The sequence below is a fragment of the Acomys minous genome (genome assembly GCF_964271855.1).
Source record: "Acomys minous genome assembly, chromosome: 14".
Classification (NCBI taxonomy): domain Eukaryota; kingdom Metazoa; phylum Chordata; class Mammalia; order Rodentia; family Muridae; genus Acomys; species Acomys minous.
The window spans coordinates 75,017,572-75,042,787 of record NC_140496.1 but is presented as its reverse complement, the minus strand read 5'-3'; the positions used below and the strand labels follow the sequence as shown (position 1 = coordinate 75,042,787).

The window sequence follows — 25,216 nt, the reverse complement described above, 5'->3', positions numbered from 1 at the left end:
GTAAGAAAAAGAAACAAAAATTTCAAATAATGGCTTTTCAGCCACCCCTGCTGCTCCTCCTGCCTGGTGTCACAGTCTCACAGAGCTGTGCATAATTTATTATGGTCACTTGCTGCCAGGCTGCTGGAAAGGGCAACAACTCTCTGAAAATACTCCCCACTGCCTGGATGGCTTAATGATCCACCCTTTGTAGATGGGTAGGCTGGGGACTGGCAGGCAGGGCAGAAAGAGCTGGGTAGGACTCTACAGATGCAATGCTTCCCACTGTAGACAAAAGGGGGCTTAACTCTCAGGGAACCTCCATGGGCTTTTGTGGTCCAGGTTTCCTAGTTCTAAAGAATCAGCTTCTGCCTGCCTGATGCAGCTTTCTAGGACCGAAATCCTCCTCCACCTTCCTCGATGGGAGGGGTGGTTTTGGATGTAAACAGTAAGATGATGGGTTTAGAAAATAAATTCAGATTTTGGTCATATAAATTCATGGCTAGAAAAAATATGCCTTGTTTTTTTTTTCATACCTAGAGATTCTTTTAAATGTTGGATATTATCTTTCCATAATCTTCATTTTCATTTATTATTAGTGTGTGTATATGTGTGTGCACACACATGCATGTGTGTTCACATGTGTAGTATGTATTATGTATTAGTGTGGTTGCATACATTGCACAGAGCAGGTGGCAACCTTCAGGAGTCAGTTCTTTCCTTCCTCCGTGGGAATCTGAGACTTAGCTTTATTGGCTGACCCATCTCAGTGGCCCAGAAGTTCTCCTTGAGTTTTGGTGGGGAAAATATTTTAAAATTGAAGAGTTTTGTTTGTTTATATGGTTTGTTTTTTGGCTGATGTTTGTTTTTGTTTGTTTCCAGAACAACCATATTCTTGCATTTTTAAAAAATAATTTAATAATATCTCCAATCATTATTTATAGCCATTCAAACACAAAGCAAAGAAAAAGAAGCTGTCACAAATGGAGAATGAAGAAAGTATGCGGCAAGGCTTGCATTTGCTTCCTGAGAATTCGGTGGCAGTCAGAACATGTCTGCAAGCCTCTGTTTCTTATGGTTACTTTTGAAGTATTGGTTGTTTTTATTAGTAACATCCAGGAAGCCGGCCTTTGTAATCCTAGCAGTATATACAAGGGATTTTATTTTATTCTATTTTTTATTTTCCATTATTAGGCACCAGGCTTGTTGTGGCTGCATCCGTGCTAGCCGACCACTCTGTCCTTCAGCGACATTCCAAGGCCAATCAAGGACCTTTCTCAATGTATTTAAGAGCAGAAGCGCCATTCTCAATGGTGAAGTCTTTCTAGGGCATGTGTAGAGCAGGACTGGGGAGATGGGTGTCTGTGAAGTGCCTGACCTGTAAGCATGAACGTGAAGGACCTCTGTGCAATGCCTGACCAGCACATCAAGATGATTATTTTGTAATGTTGTAACCCCAGCCATGGGAAGGCACAGAAGGGCTTCATGGGGCTCCCTGGCCACCCAATCTAACCTTGTCATTGAGTCTGAGGTCCAAGTGAGATGCCTTGTCTCAGAGGGCAAGATGGACAGCTCCCATAGGATAATAGCTAAAGTTTACCTCTGGTCTTCACAGGCATGTGTACACTGATGCATGTGTGCCTCTACACACACGAACACTTGTATAGAATCCATATAGTTTATAAGGTCAGTATTCACTTCTTTGACATTTATTCCTGAGGAAGGTCAGGAGCTCAGGCCCATGAGCTGAAATAATTCAAGATCTGGGCTCCATGTGACTCTGCCATGTTATACTTTCTATTTGGCTCTGGGGGGTTTCCTGTGGGTAAAGGGAGATTACAGTTTAACTTAGAAGGTTGAGAGGAAGAGTAAATGCAGCAGCGCTTGGGTCAATGCCTAGCCAGCAGGAAGACCTTGGGAGGTAACAGTAATTGTGCCATCAGAGACATCTGTAAACCAGAACAGCTCTGCTACTCTGTCATAAGCGTGGGTATGGTGGGCATGGCTGAAAACGACATGTGTTTCGCCCCCTAGAGTCCAGGTTTAGCAGTGCACTTTCTTTCTCTTCTTTTTGGCCAAGGTAAAGACCTTATCTATGTAGGTTTGGAAAGAACATTGCAGTTTTACATTTTGATGCTTCTTCTAAAAATTACACACACACATATGTATATATGTATGTGTGTATGTATGTAGGCATGTATGTATGTATGTATTTATGTATGCGGCTATCAGGGGCTATGAGAGAATGGAGCATCTGGATTAATCCATTAACACATTTCTGAAGGGTTCCAGAAACTGAAGAAATAATATGAGAACAGGTTGGGGGAGAAATAGGTAAAGGAAGAAAAATGAAACCAACAAAGTACTAAGATCATAGGAAAGAAAATAATTATAAATGTGTAAGAGAGGTAAACATGTTTTTGTGTTGATCCCAAGTGTGGGATGGGGAACAGAGTAGTGAGAGAACAGGATGTTTATCCCTTTAGAAGTCAAACCGCTTCGTGGGGGAGATTGGACGTTGCCAGCTGAAAACATCCTAATAGAGACTCTGAGAGGAGATATGTATATATCCCAAAACAAGAGGGTGGAAAAAAAGAGGACTTGGGATTGTTTTGGCTATTCATCCTTGCATCCCTGCACTTTGAGAGAGACCCTCCTAGAGAGAACTGCTCCAGGGAAAGCGTCAAGGCTTTAGGCTCCAGCTGAGGCGTCAGGTTCCGGTTGCTCCAGGTTCTAGCAGCAACTTTGCTGCGATTGCTGGTTTGCTGAGGTCCTGCTGAGTACACCAGGAGAATTGTTCCTCAGAACTAATATCCTTAAGGTTTCACTATTGTGTCCTTTAATCTCTCTTTCCTATTGTTTGGGGTAGTCTGCTTGTAAGGGAGGTAGGCTTGTTTAATAAGTTCATAATAAAATATAATTATTAAGAAAATTGAGCTTACAATGTTGAGTTCCCCATTTAGAACAGAGCAGTTAAGAAGTCAGACACACTAGTAGGCAGCACCACTCAGTGTATTCCCATTAATAAAGGCGTGAAATTGTTTACATATAGTTTTATTCAGTTAGTTCTTCACTTACTGGCTCATTCATTTATTCCCTCATTAGACTGACCAAATCCTATTGGCTAAACACCTACCATATGTCAGAATCACAGCCTCGTGTAGATTCAAGGGAAGCATGCCACAGTAACCTCAGGGTTTTTTTTGGGGGGGGGGGGAAAGGGTTTATTTGTCTTATAATCCTGGGTCACAATCCCATGGCTTGAGGGAAGCCAAGACAAAACAACAACAACAAAAACAAACAACAACAACAAACAAACAAACAAACAAACCCAAAACTAAAACCAAAAACACAAAACAACTGGACACAGGTACTAAATCAGAAAAAATATTTTCTATCCCAAGGTAACTGAGTAGTAATTGTGACTGCACACGCAGAAATGCCTACCATGGTGCCCAGCACACCACAGAAGCCAGCTGAATAGACTCACGTTTCCTCAACACAAATGGTCCGCATCACTTTACCTTGAGAACATGTTCCACAACAGCCTTGCTTTCAATATAGTCAGTCTTTAAGGGAAGTACTTCTCTATTTATTATCTTCTGGGAAAACCATATTTCACTTTCCCCAGTATTTTTCATCTTTATAAAGTAAGGCACATGTTAATAGTTTAAATATTTTTACATTTTTATCATCTTTACTTTTTGTTGTTTCTAGAGAGGATCTCATGTGGCCTGGGGCTTTCTAGGTAGCTAAAGCTGTCCTGTCTTCCAGCTCCTCTACTACTCTGAGGTAATTGGAATTCATAATAGAACGTTTCCCCTTTGTTGTTAATACCTTAGTGATCTTATTTTCTGCATTGTCTCCATCCTGCCTCATTGTTGTAGGTCACTGTGGTGTGACACTGTGGTAACACATGTCTTCGTGGAATCACAGGCTCACATCACATCCCTTCCCCTATCTCCTGTCTCTATCTCCTTAGGCCAGTGGCATCTTTTGGTTGACTTTTATGCTTTGGTCAGATACTATGGCAAGAAAGTAGAGAAAGAGCTTAGCTTGAATTCTCTAATTCACTTGTGATATTAGCAACTAAGAGTAACATTTAAAACTGTTTAAAATATTTTTGCCATTACTTTCTGGGATATAATATATATATATGTGTGTATGTGTATATGAATGTATGTATGTATATATATTTTAAAACTCATCAAATTTAAAAATACACATGTAGTTCTCACTACAATGATTCATCAGTAATTGCACATACTACTAAATATGTTTCTTAATGCCATATGACTGCCACGAAAAACAATACTCATAGACTTTGAACTGATACTTTAGATTTAAATGATATTGCTTTTGACTAAAAGTTTGTAATTTTTAAAATAAGCATTCATTTGTATATCATTAACAAACATTAATAACTGCAATTAAAAACCTCATAGACTACTAGCTTTAGGCAAAATATTACGAGCTACATAAATGGCTCTTTGAGATCTCCTGGAGTTATCTACTTACAGGGCACACCCATCTGTGCAAATGGCAGAGAATTAAAATCAAATAAGAAGTTGAGCAACATAATATAGCACAAAGCAAATATTTCATTTTGACTCCTCATAAACAAGAGGATCATTTATCTGAAAGCCTTTCAAAATTCTCATACCACAGGGAAAATAGAACAGAGCAGAGAAAACCCACTGTGTGAGGCCATCAGAATCAGACTTCGGGCGTGCTTCCAGACGGCCATAGCATGCAGGCCTTCTTCATGTTTCTTGTGAAGCTGCACTGGTTTACCAAAGTTGTTACATGGGACTCCCCAAGGGCTAATGTCACAGAGCACCAGTCTAGAACATTCTATATTTAACATGTCAGCACGCAGGACTAAAAATCCTACTCTCTAGTCATGGTGTTCTTTCCACTCTCTCTACCCCTTCTCTCCTGTCTTTTTACTTTTTAATATTTGAGCCAAGAACTCACTATGTAGACCAAGATGAGTTTAAACTCACAATCCTGCTACCTCTATCTCCTTAGTGCTGGGATCATCATCATGTGCTGCCATGTCTAGCCTTGCATCCATCACTTGTAGGAGTTACAATCAGGAGAAAGAAGAAGAATAAAAAAGCAGATGGAGAAAGGGTTTCATTTGCTACCTGACCAATGCCAAAAAAACAAATGGAACTCAGCAAGTGAACACTGGGCTACATATTCCAGTAGCTCTTACATTCATCTCCCTAATCCTTTGATTTCTCAACCTCCAGAGTCCCCAAGTTTCAACTCTCTGAGAAATTTGGAAATTATTTTTTTGGCTTTAAAAGTATCTTTATATTGTCCCCTCCACAGATGCTTAATGAGGACCTTATTCAAACAGTGCTTTGGTCATAGCTCCCAGGACAATGTTCTGTGTGAGACAGAGAGTCTGTTAACCCAGCTGCCAGAGGAAGGCTTATTTCCCAGGGGAAAGGCTAGCACATCTGGGGCAATGCAGTCTTCACACTCAGTTTTGGACTCTCTTCCTAGTGACAGACATCTGCTCTCTGGCAAGGGTGAGAGGAATATTCTGTGGTTTATGTCTTATGGAAAAACATTGGCAGGCTGAAACAGAAACCAAGCCTCGGATTTCCTTGATTTTTCCTTTCCCCCCCCCCCCCCATAAACATAGAGTTTTTATTTTACAAATCGAGTTTGGACATAGAACAGATCATGAGGAAAATGTCAAAGTATCCCTCTGGGTGATTTTATCTGGAGTAATAATCATTTAAGATGCTGAACATTTTAAGATTCACAACTTTTAAACATTCTCATCTTTGCTCATCTGAATCATTATGCAAACCTCACAACGTAAGTCTTCCTGAGGACAAAATGAATGTTGGGAATGAACTAATCATTCCAAATAGGGTTTGGAAATTATGTTAAGATTTGTGTATTGCATGTATGTGTGTGTGAGTGTGTGAGTGTGTGAGTGTGTGTGTGTGTGTGTGTGTGTGTGTGTGTGTGTAGGAGTGTGTGTCTGTTGTATATACAGATGCTTGTACATATATATGTTTGGAGGCTGGAACAGGGCCTTGGGTCTCTTCCTCTAGTATGGGTTGTCTTTCCCTCTAAGGCAGGGTCTCTCCTTGAGCCTTGGCTTTAAATTTTCTCAATTTGGCTGGAAGCTATAAACCTTAGAAATCTTTTGGTCTCCTTTCGCCTGGGGTTAGAGGCACGTGTGAGATGTTGTCCAGCTTGTATACATGCTCGGATCCAAATTTTGGCCCTCAGGATTATGAAGCAAGCGTTCTTAACTGCCAAGTGATCTTTCTGGCCTTCTGTATAGAATATGTGAATAGAGAGATGCGCGCTGCTGTGGGGTAGCACGACGGTGCAGCTGGTAACAGACACCATCACCTTTGCTCAGTCCCTTGACCTCTTTGGGAAGCTTGACGGTCTTCCCTTCAATTACACTGCCAGTGTGGAACTTTCCATATAAATCTTTGCAGAAACATGTGTGGGTTTTTAGCCATGAACCTGTAGTGAAGGTTTTGAAATCAATGAACAGTAGAAAACCTACAAGGGCAAGGGCCAACCTACGTTGTAACCTCTTAGAGAACGAGAGGAGGAAATACAAGCTCATTGGCAGAGATCCAAACCCAAAGTCATCACACATTCAAGTAAGAACAGATCTCTGGTTCCCACCTCCATGGCCCTCCACGTATAATAGCCTTCCATTTTCAAGGAAAGTTTTGTTGATTGATAAGTCATATCAGTTCATAAATCAGATGTCATTTGGCACAGATATAAAAGCTTATTTCTATGTGGATAATTTCAGTCAAAAGGGTATATGACTTCTAGACAGAAACGAGAGTAACAGCAGACAAAAGGAGACAGTTGAGAGTAGTCTGGACATTTTGCTCATTTACGTTTTCTGTTCACATATGGAATTGGATGCTCTGAAATAACAATGTGAAATAGTAGACAATGTACCTGACAGAAGGCCAGCATCAAGGGAGCCAAAGTTTTGGGCCTTGATAGTTCGTTGCTTTGAGATAAAACAGATGAAACATCTCACTATGGCCAGTTCATCCTGTATGTAAAGGGATGACAAGGAACAACCTTTCAGGCTCCCTTCAGCTCCACACCCCAAAGCTTTACCACAGCACAGCACAGCACAGCACAGCACAACTCAAGGGAAAAAGTAATCCATTTACATGAATAATAATAAACTGACTTGTTGCTGTTTTGCAGGAAATATAGTAATTTCCATGCGGTTGTGTGTGCATCATTGAGAAGTTCTATAATAATTTCTGTGTGGTTGTGTGTACACTATTGAGAAGTTCAACGGCACAAGCCATCTCTTCCTTCTCTTAATGTGGAGTATAAACTCGGAGAGCAAACCATTTTATTCCATGTTCCACCACAACCTTGGACCCTTGTGAACTGTTTTTCTTCTGTCTGAGAAGTAAGCAGCCCACTTAGTGCCTATGATGTCAGAAATGCAGAGAGTCAGCAAAGATCCTGGAAAAATATGATTTCTAGTATTAAGAGGTTGAATTAGAAATGGTATATAAGGGCTGGGATGACTGTTCGATCAACAAAGTGCTGAACACACTAACACTAACCTGAATTCTGCCTCTAGAACTTACTTTGTTTTGTTTTAAAGCTGGGCATGATGGCCCCTCTGGCAATCCCAGCATCTCAGTGTTGTGGAGATAGACAGATCCTCAGAACTTGTTGGACAGAAAAGTGCAACTACATGGAGATTTTAAAGGCCATAGCATGACTTTTCAAAATAAGTAAATAAGTAAATAAAATAACAAACAAATAAATACATGGTTGATAGCATCAAAGGAACAATACCTAAGACGGACCTATATACTCATGTACACACCCGCAACACACACAAACACACATGTGTACCCACACATGCATGCACATGTGCACACAATGAGTGTTATATGAATGCAATTTGCAGGCGAGACTGAGACTTATCCCTATCTGGATTTTATGTCAACTAAAAGCAATGTCAGAGTCACATATCAGAGCTCTAGTTCCTAACATTCCTATTTTTGAAAGGCACTCTCAGCTCTGTATTATTCCTAAAGAAGTAAAAGGGAGGAAGGACTATTTGTCCAAATATGTGTGCTAATAATAATCTCAAAAGCATTAAGAAGAATACTAGTGACTTTTTTCACAGGCCATTTTATTATCATTCTGAACTTTGACAAGAAGCTTCCGCAGAATAAAAGTGAAATTTTCAAAGTTTAAAAAAATTAAAGAAAGAGTGTTTGTTTCTTTGCTTGTTTGTTTGTTTGTTTGTTTGTTTACTTTTAACACATGATGCTTAGGGCAAGGGGAAAACCTTCCAAAGGTACAATTTAGGTTTTTTTTATGTAAATATCTTTATAGATCAACTAGATTTCTAAAGTATAAAATGTTACAGGAAATACATTTACACAAATAACTTTTAGATATACTTAAATCTGAAAGCTAAGACACAAGAGTCTCCCCCATGCCCAGGAGACAGAACTTGAATAGAAGTGTCAGTATTCCTTGTATTCTTATAGATTGGGTAATGGGAGAGAAATAGGATTCAGGTTTATGAAGGGCATAAGAGTTTATTTGTATTGTGATTAATTCTCAGTTACTAAGTTTAATGCTGACACTGGGATGCATCCTCACTAAGAACTGTTCTGGGTGCCTTTTCTACATTCTGGTGAGCTTGCTAATTAAAGCACAGGCTTTCATACTCACTGGCCATAATTGAGACCTGGAACACACATATATGGCAGTACTCAAACTACTTTGGAAATTACCAGCCAGAACAGAGGTTTTTCTCACAAGTGCAGTGCAACTTTGCTCTTTGTAGTGCAAACAACCAGAGTATGACTGTCTCATACTATGTGAACAGCAAGTTGGGGGATAACATTCTAAAAATTAGAAGAGTAGGCCATTATGTAAATGACCAAGGGCTCTATTTTTCCATTTTAAGTACAGTACAAGATGGCTACCCAATGTGGCTTTAGTGAACAACCCTAACCTTGATGATACTAGTTTGCCTTTTCTATGTATGGTTCATTTGGGGGATGGAATGTGGCTGTGTTCTTAGAGTGGTCTTGGGTTCATAATACTCTGACATTAGACTCCTGAATAGCCTGGGTCACAGACTTACATTACAGCCTCCAGCTAACTCTTTCTTATATTTCTGGTTGTCAGCCTAGACTTTAATGACTGAGTCATCTCTCCAGCTCCAGCTAACTCTTTAAATGTATATTTATTTCTTTTGTATTGTGCTGGGGATTGACACCAGGGTATAACACATGTTAAGCAATTATCCCAGCCTTGAGTGTTTCACCACTACCTTCATTAGTCAAATCAAATATAATATACAAAAAGGTAATCAGTGCTTGATGCTATTAAAACAAGGAAAATTCACCTCAGCTCAGTATTTGCCAACTACTCGGCGGTTTTTCCTGTGTGTGTGGTTTCAGTTACATACAATAAGCTATGATCTAAAGCTATTGAGGATAATCCAGGGTTAAACATTTCAGGAGGTTTAAATAGCTTTCATAACACTACACTGGTTTAGTTATTTTTTATTGTTGGTCATTGTTCCCCTGCTCTGCTCAGTTCAGACATTCAACTTCATCACAGGCACATACCTATAAAAATAAATGCAATGTTTTAGTACACCTCCCCCAATTACAGAGATTTTGAAATGTATATCCTACAGGTAAAAGAGACTAAATGTAAAATAACAAGTTTATAAGGAAATGTAAATCTTTTTTTGGTGTTGTTATTTTGTTTTGTTTATCTTATGTATACCTAATGATAACTTGTTTGTTTGTTTGTTTTTAAGGGAATTTCCAAAATCATTGATTAGCCTACTACTTAAAATGTCCACACTCAGAACGTTAGAACTATATGAGATTTCAGAAACCATGTTATTCCAACCTCACAGTTTGGAGGTAGATGCCCATGCTTCAGGAGGGCAAGGAGCTTGATATAGAGCCGATGGCTAATGGACAGGATATGGAGGAGAGTGACTTAAAATCCTTGGTACAGCTGAAGAATAGAAAGTCTTATATGAAGTTTCACTTGGCAGGAAACGCATAATTTGTATATCAAGGTCAGCTTGAGTTTTTTATATATACATCTGCACATTTCAAAAGTAAGACGCTTATATTTCTACAGAGATTATAGTTTTCTGTGTGCATAAAGTTCATTTTTTTTGGTCATGTATATGTGTATTTAGGGTTTTATATTATATATTTATATTTAGTGTATATTTATACGTATACATGCATGTTTGACTTATGATAATTATATAAGAGAACAACCTTAGGAAAACTCTTTTCTTATTAAATATTCGTGAGAAAGCTGAGCTAAGTGAGTAATAACAGGTATTCTGAAAAGAAAATGTGCTATGTAGGAGATCTATATGATTGATAAAAATTCTCACTTTAGACCAGTGTTGGCCTTTCCCTCCATGCAGCAAGTGTTTAGCATGCACTGACAGTGCAGACGGTCCTGTACTAGGCTTTGAACAGTGTAAGGGAATCCCTCTGTAACATCTCCTGACTTCTCCCCTGACCACACACTCAGTAAGTACACATTCCCTCACCTACCAACTTGGCAGTGTTGGAAAAGTGAGGGAAAAAGGAAGAAACAGTGGGAACCAGAGGGAGAGAAGGAGAGAAATGCTAGAGGCAAATTCAAATAAGGCCAGATTATTTGTGCCCCCTCTCAAATGCCAATCATAGAAAGCCCTTTAATAAAAATACACTGATATTATTCCTTCTTCCTCAAAAGGCTGAACGTTCATATTTTCTGAGTCTAAGCAAAAAAATCCATTAAATTGGCTTTATTTTTCAATTCTGTAATTTATAAGAATAAAATTCAAAGACAATTGGTAAAATTGGCTGTTAAGAATGGGCTTCAGTTTTAGCAGCACCAAAAAATGAAATGGTAACATTCCCTTTCCCTGAGCCAACAAACCAAGCCTTTGAAAATGTTGTCCGTGTCCCCGCCTGCAAAATTTTTTTAGCCTTTGTCATTGCCATTCAGCTCAGGGCTGTGTAAAAGTTCCTGTAACTATGTAACTCTCTGGAGAGGGTCCACCTACACCGCTTCACAGCTGGGTCAGTTCAGGCACATGCAAAGAACAAAGCTCATTTTAGAAGAAGAAGAAACTCAACTGGGGCTTTACAACATTTCCAAATAATTGTTATATTTGTAGCAAAACATAAATCCCAGAATGCACTCTTCCTTAGGAAATTAGCATATGAAGCAATAACTGGGCTTTTAATATCAGATTTACCTTCAAATCCACAATATGATTATAGTCACTGGTTGGTATTTCTCCTTTCTGAACAACTTTGTTTAGACAGTCTTCAGTTTCAATGCATTAACTTTTTAAAAATATATTTTAAAAATCTTTTTTTTTCAAACATTTTTTTTATAAAGCTTAACTTTCTGTAATTTCAGTGGTTTTCTAATTCCTTCCTATTGTTTTTGGATGAAGGCATCTTTTGAGCCTCGGTGAATGTACTGTTTATATTCTGGATAATTCCATATTTCACACTGTCTAGCTTGCATGAGGATTCTTCCTGTCAACGTACTCATAGAAAGTGGTCATGTTTCTGTAACACACTGGAGTAAACTTGAAGAATTTGGGTAGGAGCTTACATGAGCTTTAGAGAAATTACATTGCATATACATCTTTACTATTATAAGATCATAAGAAAAGTAACAAGTGAAAGAAAAAAATATAATACTGAATTTGCATAAACATTCCAAATAAAATGTTAAAAAATATAATAATTTAATAGGCTCCTATTTTCCAAAGCTGGCATTATGCAAGTAATTTACCACTTAAAATGTGGGTTTTGATATCTAGACTGTAAAATAGGCAAAGTGGATAGAGACTCAGTGGATGAGAAAAAGTGCATCCACTCAGTACCAACTCAAGGCACGCACTGGTACCCTTCTGGCATCCTCTGTGTCTGCGTTCCTGCGTGAGTTTTTGCATGCATATGAATGTAGCAGGAAGAAGTTAGTGATTCCACTGTAATGTTCAGTGGAATTTTTCACTGAAACTGGTACTCACTAATTAAATACTCAGGCTAACCGAGTAGAACATTTCAGGAGTTCTCCCATCTCTGCCTCCCCAGCACCTGGAATCACAGGTACCCACAGCAGTGCCAGCTGTTTTATATGGGTTCTGGGCTCCACCCAGATCCTCATCTTTGAGAGGTACGCGGTTTATAGATGCAGCCATTTCTGTAGTACAGCCTTCTTCCCTTTAGTCATGTCATACACCATGATATATTATTAGATCATCATACGACTCAGAGATAATGTTGTTTCCCCCAACTTGGTAGCATTAAATTGTGGCTGTGTTTACTACACTCAATGGCCTTCTGGGTAATCTTTGAGCAGAGCTTGTGTACTTGTGAAAGATGCCTGGCTTGTCCCTCCTTTCCTGCTGTTCATAAGGACGACTTCTTCCTGAGTTGTAAATCCATTCTCTAGGACAATTAAATATTTACAAAGTATTTTTTTTAAAAAACTCTCTCTGCATTTGAACGTGAAAATAGAAATTCTTATTCATTTAAACATGTAAAAACTTTCCCCTCCCCAAATAAAGGGCTCAGAATTTAATTCATTTCAATCCAGTGACTTGGGAAAAACAGGAATGTGGTACAGTTGGCTACCCTCTAAGCACAGAGTCCTGAGTCACATGTGGACACAGAAGTAAACTTTAAAGTTCTAGAAAACTGCCAGCGATACCAAAGTTTTGTATTATTTAACTCACATGATTTCCTGTGGGCTTAAAGGCGAAATGAGATTCAAAGCACTAACATTTTAAGCATTAAGCCTTCTCATCTCCCCTTAAACACTCCGCACTACATCTTGTTCCATAAAGATGTCGTATTTCCTATGTATTAATATGATTTTGCATTTATTCATTAGGGTTTTTTTATTTTACTTTAATATAAAGCTTCCATTTATTGTAGCCCTAAATAAAAATAGCATCAAAGTCTTTTTGCAACTCCCCAAACACAGCTACGGACTAATGATCGTATGCTAAAAAACTGTAAAGCGCAATTTGCGCCGTGCCCCATTTACTACGAAATCACAACGAACAATGCATTGTGTACAGTGTATTGCCCCAGGGAAACTGGATCAGCCTCAGAAATGAATAAAGAACCATGCCTCGGATATCAGCTAACTCTGCTTCAATGCCTTTCAAAACTATTTGTTATGATATTCCTTCCTGTCGAGCACATAATATGATTTCTTCAATAAAACCGAACCATTGCCGTAATTCCAGCTTCCCTCGTTTTCCACTTTTTAAGCACTAAATATTTAAGTGATGCAGACCTGCATGTCCCCAGTCAGTCATCGGATCCACACATCTCTGCCTGAGGTACAGTAAGGATCCATACAGGGCACCATTATTATGTCATACTGACGGACACAGCTGCTGGGGTGCTTACCTGCCCACAAGCCAGGCCCATCCCTCTCTCCCCCATGCCGTGTGGACAGGATAAATTTAACTCCAGGGCATCTGCTCCTGAAGCCTGTAAGGAAGGAAAATGAGAGAAAGGCAAAACATTATTCAGATATTGATAGTTTCTCCATTGATTACAAAGACCACACCTAATCTCTAAACACTTGCTTTCACCATAGCTTCGTCCTCAAGCTCACTCTATGTCTCTCAAATTAGAGTGCAGATAACAACAACAAAACATTGAGAGCTTAAAAGGGGTTCCTTCGTTGCCCTATATGTATTAAGTTTAATCTATATAATTCACATGATCTTAATTTTTGTGTATAATGTATTTTATATGCATGCATATATATTCCCGTTTGCATATGTGTAGGCAGTATACACATGCAGAAGTCTGAGGGCAGCAGGCAGGATGTGGGTTCTAGAGATCGAATTCAGGTTGTAGGCATCCGTGATGAGTACCTTGACCCCCTGGCCCAAGCCATGGCTTCTGGTTCTCTGAATTTCCGTACTATCAGAATATTCGTTCCATAGACAGGAGATGGGGAAAAAAATAATGTTACATGACGGGTCTGGCTGTTAAATAAGATAGTAGAAATTTGAACTCAATCTGTGAGAGACAATACTTTGTTTTTCCTATACAGTTTCTTCTTCTGCAAAAACAAGTAAATAATTCTGGATAAATGATGATGGACAGAGGCATGCAAAGGAAATAGTAGTTAGATAACCTAGAATGAATGGGTAGAATGTAAAAATTTTAAACTAAAGGCCAATTTCACCGCATTTTAAAACATTCTAAGAAGCACAAGTTATTCATTATCGAATATGGACTTCAATAATTATGAGGGTTTATTTTGTTTTTATTTTTGTTTTTTGTTCTTTTTGGTTTTTTTGTTTGTTTGTTTTTTGTTTTGTTTTGTTTTTTGTTTTTTGTTTTTGGATTTTTGGTTTTTTGCGACAGGGTTTCTCTGTGCAGCCTTGGCTGTTCTGGGCTCACTTTGTAGACCAGGCTGGCCTTGAACTCACAGTGATCCACCTGCCTCTGCCTCCCAAGGTCTGGGGTTAAAGGCATGTGCCACCACGCCCAGTTTGTTTTTGTTTTGTTTTGTGTTATTTTGTTTTGGGATAGGGTTTCTCTGTGCAGCCTTGGCTGTCCTGGACTCGCTTTGTAGACCAGGCTGGCCTGAAACTCACAGTGATCCACCTCTGTCTGTCTCCCTGACTGCTGGGATTACAGGCATAAGCCACCATGCCCAGCTTATAATTTAAATCAATCATTCTTCCCTTAACACATAAATGAATGTTTTCAAAATGAAGAACACAGCTCAGAGTACTTGGAGATTCTTCACATTCTTTGAATGTCTTTTGGGAAAAATCTTTAAGTACATTTTAGGGGCTGGGGAGATGGCTCAGTGGGTAAGAATGTTTGGGGAGACCTGGTGGCACTCAGAGGAAGGACAGCAGGCTACCAAGAGGAGACTTGATACCCTATGAGCATATACAGGGGGAGGAAGTCCCCCTCAGTCACAGTCATAGGGGAGGGGAGTAAGGGGAAAATGGGAGGGAGGGAGGAATGGGAGGATACAAGGGAGGGGATAACCATTGAGATGTAATATAAATAAATTAATAAAATTTTTTTAAAAAGCGGAGCCAGCAAAAGAATCTGAGTTTGAATTCAGCATGTAATGTGAAAGCCTGGTAAGGGTTTGTATGTCTGCCAGCCTTATGATGAGAGAGCGACAGAGATAGGGACCCTAGGAGGAACTTTCTGGCTAAATAGAGACTCTGCCTTAAAGGAATAGAAGATGACATGTGATTTCCATTCTGGCCTTTGCATGCAAAATTGGCAAGCACACTTACATGGGTCACACACACACACACACACACACGAGATGAGAGAGGGGAAGAGACACTGTCTTTTAAATTTAATGTAGCAACTCAAGGGATTGAGGACACATATATCAAACTTGTCAAGTTTACATTATTTTAGCCACTTCTAGAGTTTAATGGTAAGTTGATAATTAGTTAGAGGGTTGGGCAGATTTCAATAATAATGATATATGTATTACCACATATGAAGTCTTCATTGTTTAAAAGACCTACTATTTACTAAGAATACCACACTGTTCTTTAAGTCAAAAGCTGCTTCCTCGGTGTTCCTCTATTCTTTTTAATTGCATTTCTCTATTTCATAAATTTTAAGTATGACTTTAACAAAATTCTAGTTATTTTTCAGTTGATTTTCTTGCCCGTCTTCATTCACTGGCTCACCTGCTTTTTCTTCTCTATGTCTGTGAAGGTCCATTTGATCATTTCCCATGTTTCCAAACATGGACACATTATGCAGCCTTGCTATGGTAATCCAGTTTAGACACATTCCATGTTATTTAACAGTTGCTGTAAACCATGCTGGTCGCTTCCTGCTGGCATTATAGTGAATATAGACAACAGTCTCCGGCACTCTGAGTCCGCTGCAATGGGCTGGAGGGGCTTCTGATGAGCCAGTTAGCCTTCCTAGACTGATAAACTTGGTAAAACGTAAACTGCAAGTAATGGGGCCTGTCTCACATTCCTGCCATATGGGAACGATGCACTTAGGTTAGATTGTGCACTGCGGTTAGATATGACAATATGCTCGCCCTTTTCCCTAATTACTCAAGGTATTTATTTTAGACGGGTTTATTTAGCAATTGATAACAAATCAATGTCACTTTGGATTATCAGGTCTTTGAGAGGCACTTTTACACATATTTATATTGGGCATATGCCATTGCAAGCTAGCAGTTAACCAGCATGGTAGACAATGATAGCTAAAGCTAATTGGGTATATTCCATATGCAAGGATATTTCAGTAAGCCTTTTGTTTCATCTCAATTCACCTTTAAAGCAACGCCAAGAGCTATGGTACATCACCGTGCCCATTTTACAGTTGATAAGCCAAACCCATCTCATAGGATCTTCAATGTAGAGCCTAGGACTTTACCTCTGACTTATATCAATGGGTAAACTATCATAAAATCATTTGTTCCTTAAGTAAAGTACAAATACCACATCTTTTATTTCATTTGCAGTTCTTAAACATCACTATGGAAAAGTGGTGTGTCTGTGTGTGTGTGTGTGCGCGCACACACATGCGTGTGCGTGAAGGGGACTAAAATGAACAGGGAAGTAATCAAGGAGAAGGTATGGAAGTATGAAGGGAAACAAGGTCACAGCCCATTATAGATGTGCATGCAATTCCCTTATAAATCCAGTACTATGGAAACTGAATATGTACCAGTCAAAAGCCATTTAGAACACCCCCTGGTGGTAACAAGTGTCACCAATGAGAAAGTTTGCGGAGAGCATTCTCTGTGCATCAGAGAGTTTGCAGTGATAGAGTCAGAGCTTGAACTTCTCGTCACAGTCTCGGGTGATACCCTGCATGTTGATTCTGCTTCCATTCATATCTCAGTGTGTACAAACACAGCTTGTCAGTCATGGTGTGAGACTATCTAACAGAAACACTCGGTGACACAAAGAGAAAGAAGTCATTAGCTCCCCAGCCTTTCAGCATCTTTACGGTTTCTGAGCTACTGTCCAAATCAAAAGTCTTCAATACCTATGGCATATAGTCTTATCTGGGGATAATTATTTAAATTATTGCCAAAATACACCTGAGATTGACCTTGAACTAAGCATCTGAGTGACACCCTGGGCCTGAGGAACATTCATGTCGCCTCTGAATATCCCTGTCCTAGGGTTCACACCATCAAATTCAAGCGGGTGGCTACTTCTATTTTCAAGCAGCCACAACCATTATAAAAAGACTTAATTGCTGAATTAGTATGAAATGTTAAATACACAAACTTGGCTAATAGTCTGGCTCCTATTAGTCACAAGAATGCATCTATCCCACCTAAAAAGGATTGTGAAAAAGAAAAAGAAAATGGTGAGGGTTGGAGTGCAGGGAGGTGGGTAAGGGAAATTTTTCATTGCTGGAGAAATAGCTGGACTCCAGACTAGAAATAAGTTGGAGCCATTTTCCACTAAGATTTAAGGCCTGTTCCACAAGAGAAAACACAGGTCTGGAACTGCAAACCTAGCCGCAAACCCATGGCTGGAGAGCTCACAAGCCTTAGTTAAATAAATATAAAGCGGCTGCCTACAGATGAATTTTTATACCTATAGGTGAGTGCAGCTAGATGTCATCAGCTAAATTTCTCTGTACAGTGGACACAGGCTAACCCAGAAACTCACTACTAATCAAAGTGGGGAGGACATGACTGTGGAGTGCTCAACCACAAATGGGGCCTCTGTATCTGGTGCTTTCTCAAAGGCTTGGAGAGGCTAACATAAAACAGCCAAAACTGTTATAAGAGCCAGAGGGCAAAGAGGACCAGAGTGAGACAGCATCTTCTGGACATGACAGGACAGCTCCACATATGATCTCAGCAGCTGTGGTTGCCAGTTGACATGCCAGTATGGGGTAGGAAAGGATTCATGGGCTCTGACCCTAACTGATGATCTCTGGACAGTTGATGGTCTCTAAAGGAGGGAGAATTGGTTTTTCTTTTCTTTTCTTTTTTCTTTGCCTTTCCTTTTTTTTCCTTCTTTATTTCTTTCTTTTTGTCTTTCTTTTTTTCATGATGGGCTTTTTAGCATGCCTACCCTACCTCAGTGGATGTCCTTATACCCAGGAATATACAGGAAGCTCAAATCAATAAAGTCAGTAATTTTTGAAAATGTTAAAAAGTAAATGACAGCAGTGAGGGCCAAAAGTGTAGAAAATGAAGTGAAAGTAATTGGGGGAGGGAATAGACTAAGGACAGGTCATGTATAGGTCAAGACAACAGTTTTGGATGAACTGGGAACTGGGGACATGACTCAGCTGGTAACGAGCCTGCAGTACAAATGCAAGGGCCTGGCTTTGAGCCACACAACCCAAGGAAAATGCTGGGTGTCTGTAATCCCAGCACTGGAAGCTTGGTTGAGGAAGATGTTTAGTGTTCACTGGGTAGACAGTCTCAGCAGACTAGTGGGTTTCATGTTCAGCAGGAGACCCTGACTCAAAAGGTAATATGGACACTTGTACAGCCCCAGTCCCTATTGTTGTCAGGGATAATTAACTCTGTATGAGACCTAGGGCTAGCCACAGCTTACACCGTCTCTGTCCAAGCAAACTACTACAGGGGACCAAGATCCATGTCTGATCAAGGTGCTCTGGCCATCCATTCTGGTTCTGGGTTTGGATGAAGAATCACACTGCAGGCCACAGGGTCTGACTACAGAGACGGGTTGAGCACACAGTCAACAGTGTTAAAGATTCCACCAACAGAGACTGCAGGCCAGAAGGATCGATCAGCCCTTCCCTTTACCACTGTACTTCTCTGTTAGGGTGATCTTGTAGAGTTCTCCCTGACCCTACACCTGAGCCATGTGCTCTGTTTCCTGAGGAAGTCTCTGCAGCCTGTACCATTCCACATTCACTTTCCTTTCTGCCCTAGCTCTTCTTTTTCATATTTTTTCACTGCTTAGGGATTGCATCCTTTAATAAGGCCGTTTCTCATTAAATGTGACTCAATCTCTATTTTCTAGGCTAATACACATTAAAAAAGAAATGGATTCCGATTCTGTTAAAATGCTTTCAGGGTCTACTCAAGATCTAATACTGGCAGCCTTCAGTAATGGCTCAATTTTGCGTGTATCTGATTACATACTTAAACTGTGAGCACACCCATGGATTGAAATGACTCCCATACACCTCTGTTTGACTGCATGAGAAATTTGTACACAGTTCATGACTGTGCTTTATAAATAAGTACGCCTTTGCATTAAACTGGGGAAAACTAATCAATGTCTCAGAAAAGGGAAAAAAAAACTCTAAGAGCAAATCCCAAACTGAGATAACTGAAGAGAACTACATACTGCCGAGTTTCCAGGAAATTTCATCATGCTGTAAAAGCCCATGAAACGACTTCTTTGCCATGGTATCCAAAAATACATGGCAACTCAAGCAAGGTTGCCGAGGATAAAGTATTGAAAGGTGTTTCAAAGGCAAGCTCTCTAAAGTTAGAGTTTAAAAGGTCAGATTTCGTTTTGTTTTATTTACAAGAGAAAACAAATCATCAAGCAAATGAGGATGGTTCACCAGTCTGGGTACACAGTATCCTTGAGATGGCTGAATTTACTTCAACTTAATATACAATTTGAATGTACCTAATGTCGTGACCTAACTATGCCAGAAGCATAGACAACTATGTCTGTCTCTAGGTTCATTTTTATTACTTAATTAGTTTATTCACATTACAACTTAATTGTTTCCCCCTCTCTTGTATCCTCCCATTCCTCCCTCCCTCCCTCTTTTACCCTATTCCCCTCCCCTAGGTCTGTGACAGAAGGGGACCTCCTCCACCACCATATGTTCCCAGCCTATCAAGTCTCATCTTGGTAGCCTGCCTCCACACCAAGGGGAAGTGGTCAAATATGGGGCACCAGAGTTCATGTCAGAGTCAGTCCCTGCTCTCCACACAACTGTGGAGAATGTGCTGTCCATTGGCTAGACCTGAGTATGGGTTCAATGTTTACTGCATGTATTGTCCTTGGTTGGTGCAGTAGTTTGAGCAGACCTCCTTGGGTCCAGATCTGCCCATTATGATTTTCTTCTTGTAGGTTTCTAGGATACTTTGGACCCTTCTATTTCCCCATTCTCCCATACTTCTTGCACTTAGAGTCCCAATGGCTAACATCAAAAACTCAAGTGACAGCACATATGGAGAAAAGGCAATATTCCTTCATTGTTGGTGGGAATGCAAACTTGTACAACCACCTTGGAAATCAATCTGGGGCTTCTCAGAATACTGGGAATAGGGAAGTCCCAGCTATTCTACTCCTTGGATTATACCCAGAAGATGCTCTACAAGGACATATGCTCAACTATATTCATAGCAGTCTTATTTGTAATAGCCTGGAACCGGGAAACAACCTAAATGTCCCTCAGTTGAAGAATGGATAAATAAACTGTGGTACATTTACACGATGGAATACTACTCAGCTATTAAAAACAAAGAAATCCCTAAATTTGTGGACAAATGGATGGGACCAGAAATGATCATAATGAGTGTGTTAACCCAGAAGCAGAAAAACTCACATGGTATATACTCACTTATAATTGGGCACTAGCCCAAAAGGCATGTCCCATGAAAGTCTTCACTTACCAGGAGATTGGGATAAATGTGTGGACATCCTCCTGAGACTCTAGGTAAAAGAAATATAGGAGATGGAGAAATAGGACACAAAGGGTCCTACAAACCTACAAGAAGAACATTGTGATGGGTGGATTAGGGCCCATGGGTGTTCTGCTCAAACTACTGCACTAACCAAGGACAATACAATAGTAAACATCAAACCCCTACTCTGATCTACCCAATGGACAGGACATTCTCCACAGCTATGTGGAGAGTGGGGACTGACTTTGACATGAACTTTGGTGCTCCATATTTTACCACCTCCCCTTGGTGGGGAGGCCTGGTGGCACTCAAAGAGACTTGATAGTCTATGACCATATAGTGTGGGAGGAGGTCCCCCTCAGTCATAGACCTAGGGGAGGGGAATAGAGTGAAAGCAGGAGGAAGGGAGGAATAGGAAGATACAAAGGATGGGATAACGGTTGAGTGGTAATCTGAATAAATTAATAAAAATAAAATTAAAAATTAAAAAAAGTATGCACATACATAATAGGAAACTAGCTTGTCTTTAAATATTTGTGAACAACTGAAACATCCCTTGAAAGTAGTATAAATAAAATATGTATTAGAAAGCCCCCTCCCCCCCAAAAAACCAAGAAAATCCCAAAATTTACAGACAAATGGATGGGACTAGAAATGATCATACTTAGTGAGTTAACCCAGAAGCAGAAAGACTCACATGGTGTATACTCACTAATAATTGGACACTAGCCCAAAAGAGATGTCCTGTGAAAGTCTTCATTTACCAGGAGATTGGGATAGATCCGAGGACTTCCTATTGGGACTTTATGTTCACTTTTAAAGTTATTCATATGCTCTTAAATGTTTATCATGCATAGTAAATTATACTTCAATCCAAGGAAACAGGAAAAGCAATATCAGCTTTTTTTTTTTTCAATGCTGTGACCAAATACCTGAAAAGGAGCAACTTCAGGAAACAAATGTTTCTTTAGGCTTGTGGGTTAAGCAATGTAGCCACCTTGGTAAAGAAGGCGTGGAGTTAGGGCAAGCTCCTCAGCAGCAGGAAGCTGCCGAGTCACTTCTCCACTGACCAGAGAGAGCAGGGTATTGGTGCTTGTGTTCAGCTGGCTTTCTCCTCTCTCCTTTTTCTTCAGTCTTGAGGTGTCACCAACATTTAAGGTGGGTCTTCAGATAATCATGTCTGCATATGCCCTCATGGACATATGCGAAGCTGTGCCTCTCTAAGGGTGCCTGGAATTTCTTTCATCCACCCAGTAGGTTTGATTACCCCTCTTACTTGTGCAAAGTTAAACTGAGCATTTCTCCTTCTTAACTATTGATCATCAACAACTGTCGCTCTTTTGATGTCACATATACGTCTTTTTTTGTTAGCAGTGGTGGTGCGCAGAAGGCTAATGATAGATTTCCCCAACTCCAATTACAAATCCAACCCACCAAAAGGAGAAACGTCAGGAAAATGTACACATTCAATATCTAGCGATTTGCTCATGCCCAAACTGTTGACACAGTGGTGTGGTACCTGATTCCTGGTACAACCCCCCCAAAAAATTATTCCTGTTAGACAGTAGAGTAACGTTGGATGGAAAATATTTTTGATTTATTTTATTGTGAATTCTTCAACTGCAACACACACACAGATACACACACACACACATACACACACACACACACACACACACACACACAGATTTGTTTTGAATGGTGGATTCATAAAAACAAAAGCAGTAGATGGGTTTCATTCTCCTCCTTAATACAGTTATTTCGTATGTGGATATGAGCATGGATATGCCACAGTGTGTGTGGAGGTCAAAGGACAAATTTAGAGTCAGGTCTGTCCTTGTGCTATATGGGTCACTGGGATTTATCTCAGGTCATCAGGATTGAAGGTAATCACCTTTACTCACCGAGATACCTCACAAACCCAAAGGGGCTGTCAAAACAAAAAGATGGTGAAGAAGAAGAAGAAGAAGAAGAAGAAGAAGAAGAAGAAGAAGAAGAAGAAGAAGAAGAAGAAGAAGAAGAAGATGACAGGAAGCTGGGGGTGACCTGAGAGGGGGGCCTGGGGAAGACACTGGTTGGAAGAGTGGATATAATCAAAGCATATTTTATACATGTATGAAGTTGTCAAAGAATAAGTGAATTATTATATTTTGAATATTGTTGGGTGTGTGTAAGATGAGATGCGGATGGAATCCTGTTGGCTGTTGCTGCCCTACTTCCAGGAGGCTGCAAAGGTCCGTGGGTATTCTCCCCATGACAAACTGCTAAGTCGGACTAGGACTAGTTTTACAAGGAGCAAGTTGGTCTCATTGCATGGCTTCCTCCTTCTTGGTATGTATATTGCTCCCTCATGGAGATATGGACATTTTTCTGACTTAATAGAAAGATTCTTTTCTCTTGTCTTTGTTACATACCATTTAGAAAACTTTAATAAATAAGAGTGAAAGAACAATACAGAATGTGACAGCATCTACATTTACTAATATAATTACAGACTTCTGTAAGTAAACTCTCTAACTTAAAAGTTAATGTCCATTACTGAAGGAAATAATTTTTAAAAAGTATCTTATTCTTACGGAAAAGCAGAGAAGCACGCAGCATGATAAAGCCATTTATCATAGTCAGCTTAAAATTGGCAAAGCTCATGCCAAGCACGGGCTCTGTGGAAGATTTCATGGTCAATTAGGTAAATACATGTATAAAGCAGACCCAGCACAGAAGATCACGAAGCCAATTACAGATCATGTTTAATTTCACCCCCCTAAGTCCCAGAAGTAATTTTTCCCTTCACAGTTTTAAAAATATCCAAATAAAATGTACGATCAACATTTCTGAACACCATACAGGACATGATGATATTTTGTAATGTCAGGTCAGTTCAAAAGTATTACTTAGGTTCTGTCTTCAGCATGGCCAAGAGCTTTTCAAGATTCCCAGCCAGGCGTGTCTCACCTAAGTTGCCTGACTAAGTGTATTTTTGAAGGATGCATTTTTTTTTCTTCTGTTGGAAATACAGATCTGAGGCACATGGCTCGTTGTTTGCATTTGCGCAAGGTTCAGTTTATATTGTGTCATGCTGGCCAATGAGTGTGCCATTCAGCAAAATTCCATCTTAGCACTTTATATGTGTTGGTATTGAAACTAGAACAGTATTAAATGAACCTTTTATATTTTAAATATTCAAGACCTTTATATTCAGAATCTCTCCTCTTACTGTCAAACTAGTTTGCCTAAAGGCAAGGCAAGATCAAGTTAGACTCTCAAAGGTAGAATTAAATTTTATCATGGCATCCATCATAATATACAGTTTGCTTAATATGCAAATGCAAAGTCTATGGATTCAGAGAATAAAGGGATTTTAGGTACTGTGTGAAATCCAAGGGACTGCTTTTATAGAATAGATTTCTTTTAAATTTACATTTCCATCATTTAAATGAAAACACATGGTAAACAAATTATAATAGAAATGTTTTAACTTACATTTTCAATTCAATTTTATTTCTCCTGTATTATTTTTTCTGTGGCAGCTCTTTACTTAAAACTAATAAAAATGAGAGAGGTGAAATAAAATAAATATAAACTAAAGAAATTCTTACCTCAGCCATTTTGGAGAGTTCCATCCAGTCGCTTTTGTTGTAACTGCACATGATGCTGGCGATCAGGATCTTTACAGAGAAAAAAGACAGGGTCTGGGTTTAAGCAGCCACACTGCTTTGCACACATACTAATATTTGTACGCATACATTTATAATGACAAGCTGCATTATAAAAATTAGTCTTCAACTGCTGAAAAAGAAATGCCACTAGAGAAGGCAATGTGTAATCTTAAAGCACCACATAACATTTAACACTTTGGGCATGTGTCCTAATAACTGCCGTTGGACACTTGAGCATGTTATCTGAACAGGTATGTTCATATACACGCAGCTATGTATGAGACTTTGCATGTGTGCTAGTGCATGTGTATGGAGGAATGCACGCACATGTGTGTGTAGGTACGTGATTGTGGGGCATTTGTAGTAGCCAGGCAGCCTTGGATGGGTTTCTCAGTGGCCATCCGTGCCCCCTGCCTCTCTTTGAGATAACATTTTTTCACTGGAACCTGGAGCTCATCAGTTTTACTAGATTGGCTCAGCAGTGGGCACCATGGATTCTCTTAATTGTACATCCTGAGGCCACAAACACAAGCTATCACTCTTAGGTATCTATGTAAATTCTAGGGGTTGAACTCCAGTGGCAAGCACCTCACTCGCAGAACAATTTCCACAGCCCCAGCTTTCTTTAACTTTTTTTTGAGCCTCAGCTTCCTCACTTCTCAAATGCAGATTGTAATATTGAGTTCTTTGTCTCAGAAAGTGGCAGTGGGAATTACACTAATTCGTGTGTAAATGTGTGCAAGGGAAAGAGATGTCTAATTTCTATAATGCCGGGGAAATGTGTATTACCATAATTATTAGCGCAGCAAAAAAAGATTTCAAAGTAAGAGAAAGAAAAATATAATGTTCCCTTCAATAATAACATATTACAATATGGTTAA

The 25,216-nt window shown here is 39.6% G+C and overlaps 1 protein-coding gene across 2 annotated transcripts in view; it reads right to left on the bottom strand.

Annotated features, from left to right (window-relative positions):
* The window catches only part of DPYD (dihydropyrimidine dehydrogenase), an 867,929-nt gene that overhangs the window by 262,527 nt on the left and 580,186 nt on the right, over positions 1 to 25,216 (bottom strand). For both annotated transcript variants that reach the window (XM_084756838.1, XM_084756837.1), the window contains exons 15-16: positions 24,276 to 24,344; positions 13,458 to 13,541 (exon numbers count right to left, since the gene is read on the bottom strand). In XM_084756838.1, the coding sequence (XP_084612964.1) occupies positions 13,458 to 13,541; positions 24,276 to 24,344 (153 nt within the window). The remainder of the gene's footprint in view (positions 1 to 13,457; positions 13,542 to 24,275; positions 24,345 to 25,216) is intronic.